Raw genomic sequence first — 6,418 nt, 5'->3', positions numbered from 1 at the left:
GGGAAGGCCGCCAGATGTCGATGTGTGCAACCCAGGGCAGCCAGGGGCAGAGACGGGGGTGGGCTTATGATGCCTCCTGTTCAGGGTGAGGTAAGGGCGTCAGAGCCCAGGTCCAGCTCATTGTTATTGTCACCAGGGAGGGAACAGTGCAGCCCGGCTGTGATAAATAATCCTACTGGCAACGGCCCCACTGTCCCCCACCCCTCCTGAAAATGGATCCCTGCCAGCATGAATGGGAATGAGATCCAAAGGACATATCTGCATCCCTGCCCACAGCGATGTTGATCTGCGTGTTTGGAGGATGTCAACCACCCCACCTCTGTCCCCCTTACCATCACCCTGGGTCCCAGGACAGCCTCCTGAGTAGACCCTGAGCCACAGAGCCGGGAAACACGCATGTGCGTGCACACATGTGAGGCAAGCTCACACACACACGTGCCCAAGCCTTCCCCAGCCACCGTCCCAATTTTGTGGGGACACTGAGTCCGAAGCTAACCAAGGCCTCCACCACAGGGACTTGGGAGGGGTAGAGTTTGCTAAGGGAAAAAGTAAAAGAGACCCTGAATTCTGCCCCTTCCTGGGGGGCCTCACGCCTCTTTCTCACTGCCTCCAGCCCCAGGGGCCTGTTGGTCCCGAGCTGACCTCAGGTGATGTTTATATCCCTGAGTTGTTTGTTCTGTGAACTGAACATCTGACACATTTTCAGAGAAATGTTTTTTTCACCTGGAACTTCTGGAAATAAGCAAAAACATCTGGGACTGCCTGCCTGGAACGGGCTGTGCCCCGATGAAACCTTAACCCACCCGTCCCCACATTCGAGAGTTCAGGTTCTGGCCTTTGCCCACCCCACCCTGCCAGGTGAGGCCCATGCCCAGGCTCAGAGGGGAAAGCGTGCTCCCAGCGACCAGGACCCTCACCTTCCTCATCACCCATAAGTGAGGATTAGCATCTTTTCTCCCCTCTGGGGGCCCAGGGGAAGAAAGAGAGTGAGGGGACAAAAGAAAAGAGGCTACAAGGAACATAAGACTCAGAGCCGGCTTGGCTGTGGGGCTGGGGTTTGCCACGTGAGGTTGTGTAGACTGTGCCCTGCACAAGGGCATCCACCAAGGGGCAAGGGTTGTGTCTGACTGGGGGCCAGGAGCACAAAGTCAAGCTTGGAGGAGCTCTTGAACGCTAGGGCTCCACCCACTCCCCCTCCCCTCTGACTGGCAGGATAAATCCAGTGGTCTTTTATTTCTGAACGTGAGGGCTCCCCCACGCTAGCCTCCTGTCTTCTGCCCAAGACCTCCCGGAGCTGTGGACAGTGCTTCAGAGATCTTGGAGCCTGGCAGTTAAGGACTCTGAAGAAACCCCCAGATTGCTGAGTGTGGGTTTTCTCTAAGACGTCTTCACCGGCGTCCATCCCCTTTGGCAGGCCCCAGCCAACTCTCTCCCCCAGCACAAGGAAGCAGGGAGTGGGGGGTGTCCTGGACCAAATCGTCTCACAAGTGGCTGCTACACTCGCCCTGCTCTTGCTCAAGAACCTCCCTGGCTCCCTCCATCAACTCCCAACATGGCCACCTGCACCGTAGCCAAGAGGCTCTGCTCTGGGCCCCTCTTGTTGCCTGGCCTGGCTCCGTGACTACCCACTCCCCCACGCCATCATGGCCCTTCTTTAGTGGTCCTTCCTCAGTGCTCCTCCTCCCAAACAGTGTGGGCTGGTCCAGGACAGGAGGGGCTGCCCTTGCCTTGCCTTCATTCATGGGCGCATGTGCATTTAGCTAAGTGCCAGGCCCTGGGCTGTGTGCAGGAATAAATGAGGGACTTGAAAGTCTTCCAGAGGCATGTAGACTACAGGACGGATGGGTCTGAGCCTCAGGAGATGACCAGCACCAGCATGGGGAGCCTTGGGGGGGAAGCACAGGCTGCCTTCAGAGTTTCCATCCTAGGGGCACCCACCTTGGACTCCAGTTGCGGTGCCCAAGCCAGGTGACCTTCAAGCCTTAGTGGCCCAGCTGAGAAGAGAGCCCGCCCTCCTCCAGCCCCTGGAGAGCGGGTGCCTCCCCTGGGTCCCGATTTGCATGGCAGGAAGGGGCCTGGTGGAGAGAGGCAGGGAGGGAACGGGTTACAGCCAGGCAGTTACACGTTTCCCCCCAAGAGCCTCGGACGTCGTCACGGGGCCGGGGTCGGGACAGAGCAGTGACCATGGCTGGGCTGGTGCTGCCCCCCGTGCCCAGCAACTGGCTGGTGCTGCTGCTGCTGCTGCTTTCAGGTACGCGCTATGATGCAATGAGGTCTGCTGGTCTGTGCTGGATCTGCCCCGTGCTCTCTCCGCTTTCTGCCTCCTGCCTCCCTCTGACTGCCCTGGGGCCTGGGGCTGCAGTACCAGCCATCTTGCCAGGCTCAGGGGTCTCCTGCCTGCAGGACGACTCAGGTTCAGGATTATGGCCACAGAAGAGTTAGGCCCAGGGTGTACGCCCTGCGGAGAAAGGGAAAGCCGAGGAGAGGAGCGGTCCCTGGAGTGTGCACTACGGAGGGAGGGGAGAGGCTTGTTCTAGAAAGGGTATCCTCATCTGGAAGATGGAGAGCCCTTCTGCCGTGGCTTCCCTCCTCTCTCGTCAAAGAACCTACTCAAGGCCACCCTGCTGGTCACAGGAAGAGGGAGCGGGAGGCAGGTCTCCTGGTGCCTCCACTCCTATCTCCACAGTACGCAGTCCAGGGAGGGCTGAGGGATCAGGAAGCTACTGCCCTGGAAGGAGGAAGTGGGTCTGGGAATGTGGAGAGTGTGCAGGGGTGGGGCAACAACTTGAGGGGGGAGCCTACCTGGCCCCTCCCACTTCCTCCTTTCTCCCCAGCAGGTGAAATGGTGCCCACAGCCAAAACAGAGGATGTGTACCCGGATTCCTCAGGTTGGCCACCTCACTCATTCCTTGTATGTCTGTGTCCAGCGTTGGTCACTGTCCCGTGGACTGTCCCATGGCTGCCTTTTGTTCTGGCCTTACCTGGGTCTCACCACCCAGAACGTCCAGCCCCAGTCTTCTTAGGGTCACCCTCTCCCTCTTGTCTCTGCCCCTGGCCAGCTGTCACCCTCATTAGACACAGCACTGAGTCCCAGAGATGGAGGGGCTAAACCCCAGAGCAAGGAACCAGAGGGAACTCCCTGACCAAAAAGTCAGGCTTGGGTTTGTCTGGTGGGGGAGTTGGGCTCAGCCTCAAAAAGAGCCAGAAAACTTAGAGGTGGGGTTTGCCATGTGAGGGGCATAAGGATTCCAGAGGGGGCTCCCTAGGGCAGAGGCAGAGGGAGGCTTCTCAGAGAAGGTGGGAGGGGGCAGCCTAGAGCAAGTTACAGAAGTGGGAAGGACATTCCAAGCTGACAAAGAGGGTTCATGGAACAAAAGGTGGAGCACGCCATGCAGGAGAGGAAAGGAAGATAATGGCAGCACGGCAGGCAGGGAGTAGATTGTGGAGGGCCTCGACTGCCAGGCCAGGGGCTTGGCCTTTATCCACTGGCAGGAGGGGGGCGCTGAGAATTTCAGAGCAGGGACTGGCAGGAGGAGGCGCCAGGTAAGGCCTTCTGGAGGAGAGCGAGGGAGAGGGGGAGGCACAGAGCTGTCAGAGGCTGTCCTGTGGACCCCCATGCCCTGGGGGTGAGGCCTGGAGGCTGTCCTGTGGGCCCCATGCTCTGAGGGTGAGACCTGGAGGCTGCCTCTGGGCCTCATGCACTGGGGGTGAGGCTTGGAGGCTGTCCTGTGGGCCCCATGCACTGGGGGTGAGGCCTGGAGGCTGTCCTATGGGCCCCATGCTCTGAAGGTGAGACCTGAAGACTGTCCTATGGGTCCCATGCCCTAGGGGTGAGGCCTGGAGGCTGTCTTGTGGGCCCCATGCCATGGGGATGATGTCTGGAGGCTGTCCTGTGGCTCCCTGGGGCTTTGGGGTGAGGCCTGAAGGGTGTCCTGCGGCCCGCCCCATGCCCTGGGGGTGAGGCCTAGAGCCGGCTGCTGTGGGGAGAATGGAAAGGAGTGGGATGGTCCAAGAGCCCTTCTAAAGGAAAATTAAATAGGTAGGGGGTGTCAGGAAGGGGTGGGTTGGTGGTTTGGCCTGTGGCCTCTCACGTGGCTCAGTTCCCCACATTGCTTTGCCTCCTGCCTGTCCCCACACCCTGTATCTGAAAAGGAAGGACAGAGACGGGGCTGAGCTGGGAGTCAGTGCACCCAGGAGGGGGCTGAGATCTGGGCCAACAATCAGGAGGACGCTGAGCAAGATTTTGAGCCTGGCCTTGGTGTCCACAGGAAGGGCTTGCTCCAAAGTCTGGCAGAACCCACGTTTTGTGGCCCGGAAACGGGGCTCCCTGGTGGAGGTGAAATGCTACACAGATGGCAAAGGCACTGTGAGATGGTTCCGGAAACGAGAGAAGGACCAGGAGCTCCAGGAGCTGCACCAGGGTCAGAACCACATTCTGCAGAAGAACAGCTCCGTCTTCACCCTCACCATCCGAGACATCCAGTTTGAGGACAACGGCATCTACTACTGCCATTGGGAATGCCCCAACGAGCCCGCAGTTAGGGGCTGCGGCACCGAGCTTCGGGTCATGGGTGGGTCATGGGCCAACCTGTCCTTCAACCTGTGAGGGGAACAGAAGCAGCTGGCTGGCACCATGGGCTATTTATCTATCATCCACCCTCCACACCCCAGCCCAGCCTGCCCTGCCTGTCCCCGGGGCCCCCCAGAGGGAGGGGTCACACTGTGGAGGTGGCCATGGCCCTCAGAGCCCCCAGGAGAGACGCTGAGAAGCAGGTCCTGAGGGTTGCACCAGCTCACCTCCACTGCAGACCTGAAGGGCAGAGACCCCCTAGGCCTCCATTCTGGCCTCACCTCCCTGGCCCCTCGCCTCCCCCAGGGTTCAGCTCCTTGGCCCAGTTAAAGAGACGGAACACCCTGAAAGACGGTATCATCATGATCCAGACCCTGCTCATCATCCTCTTCATCATCGTGCCCATCTTCCTGCTGCTGGACAAGGTGACCACAGGCCTGGGGCACCATGGGGGCCAGGGAGGAGGCCACAGGCTCTCATCGCCCCAGCCCTGTCACTGCCCAGCCCCGGAGCCTACCCATTTATCACCTACTCAATTGTGCATTCATTCATTCAGCTGCCTGTGCACTCATTCATTCTTTCAACAAATGGGCACCATGCCAGGCTGCATTTGTAGTGAACTCAGCGTGATCTCTGTTCTTGCCGAATTTGTGCACCTCACCCTGACCCCTGACCGCTAACCCCTCAACCCTGGCCCATCTATCTCCCTGGCCCTCTCTGGGCCTGGCCTAGCAGCATACAGGATTGGGGGAGGCTAAGTCTCTGACCCCCACCCCATTCTGCCCCCGACAGGATGACAGTAAGGCTGGAATGGAAGAAGATCACACCTATGAGGTAAGGAGCAGGTTTCAAGGACCGACCCAGGCTCTGTGTGGCTCAGTGGTCAGTGGTCATCTCCTGTTGGTGTGGTCAGGTGTGTGACCAACATCTGAACTCCATCCCATGTCTCCAGGGCCTGAACATTGACCAGACGGCCACCTACGAGGATATAGTGACTCTGCGGACAGGAGAAGTGAAGTGGTCAGTGGGTGAGCACCCTGGCCAGGAGTGAGGGGCTGGCCCTCCCCAAACTCCTGGGCACAGCCTCCTGGGCCCACCGTTGACTTCCTCAGATCTGTCTGGCTTCCAGCCGTCCCATTCCCTGGACCCCCCCATCAGCCTCCAAAGCTGGCCTGCCAGAGCTGCCTCCCACTCCAACCCCTGATCCTCAACTGTCCCGGAAGGGCCTGGACTGGAAGGACCACAGGGCAGTGATTTGGAGCAGATGCTCTCAGCATAGACTGCCAGATTTCTGGGGGTGCTATGTGGGTTCCACCCTCACGTTTGGGATGGGGAAGGCAGAGACTTGTCTGGAACCTGCAAATGAACTCAGAGCAGGCCAGCTCCCTGAGGAGCCTGGCAAGGGCCATGACCCCCAACTCGGCCCCAGATGGGCCACTGAGAGCTAAGTCCTTGTCTCCCACCCCCTCCCACCTAGGGGATCCTAGGTCTTGCTCGAGCCCATTCTCCCATGGAATAAACAGTGTGTCTTGAGAAACCACATGCAGAGTTGTGACATCTTATGGCTATGAGGTGGAGGGGAGTGTGTGAATGTGAGAACCACGGGCCCGAAGGGATGAGGGAGAGGGTGACTGCTAAGGGCTAGTGGCCCTCCTCTGGGCCCATCCACAGCTCCTCTCTGAAGACTTAGCTGGGTCCCATGGTCACATCCGTTTCGTCCCCTTAGATGGGCCTAGAGCAACTAGAGAAAGGATGATTTGACCAGCCTACCCGCTCAGCAGGATGCCCTCACCCTGTGTCCATTTAACCTGCAAGCATCAATCAAGTCCTGTTCCCTACAGCTTGGAG

The 6,418-nt window shown here is 59.1% G+C and overlaps 1 protein-coding gene across 2 annotated transcripts; it reads left to right on the top strand.

Moving 5' to 3' along the window:
* The first annotated feature begins 2,088 nt into the window (after positions 1-2,088).
* On the top strand, positions 2,089-6,110 carry CD79B (CD79b molecule). Of its 2 annotated transcripts, none has more exons than XM_049861232.1 (6): positions 2,089-2,251; positions 2,838-2,888; positions 4,269-4,571; positions 4,877-4,995; positions 5,363-5,404; positions 5,523-6,110. In XM_049861232.1, the coding sequence occupies exons 1-6, from the start codon at positions 2,185-2,187 to the stop codon at positions 5,619-5,621; spliced, it is 681 nt and encodes a 226-aa protein (XP_049717189.1). In that variant the 5' UTR covers positions 2,089-2,184; the 3' UTR covers positions 5,622-6,110. The 2 variants fall into 2 exon arrangements, with proteins under 2 accessions (XP_049717189.1, XP_049717188.1); XM_049861231.1 differs by having other exon boundaries at positions 2,090-2,251; positions 2,835-2,888.
* Positions 6,111-6,418: the final 308 nt, after the last annotated feature.

Source organism: Elephas maximus, chromosome 19 (genome assembly GCF_024166365.1).
Source record: "Elephas maximus indicus isolate mEleMax1 chromosome 19, mEleMax1 primary haplotype, whole genome shotgun sequence".
NCBI lineage: Eukaryota > Metazoa > Chordata > Mammalia > Proboscidea > Elephantidae > Elephas > Elephas maximus.
Note: the sequence above shows the minus strand (reverse complement) of the source record. Positions and strands in the feature narration are given on the sequence as shown.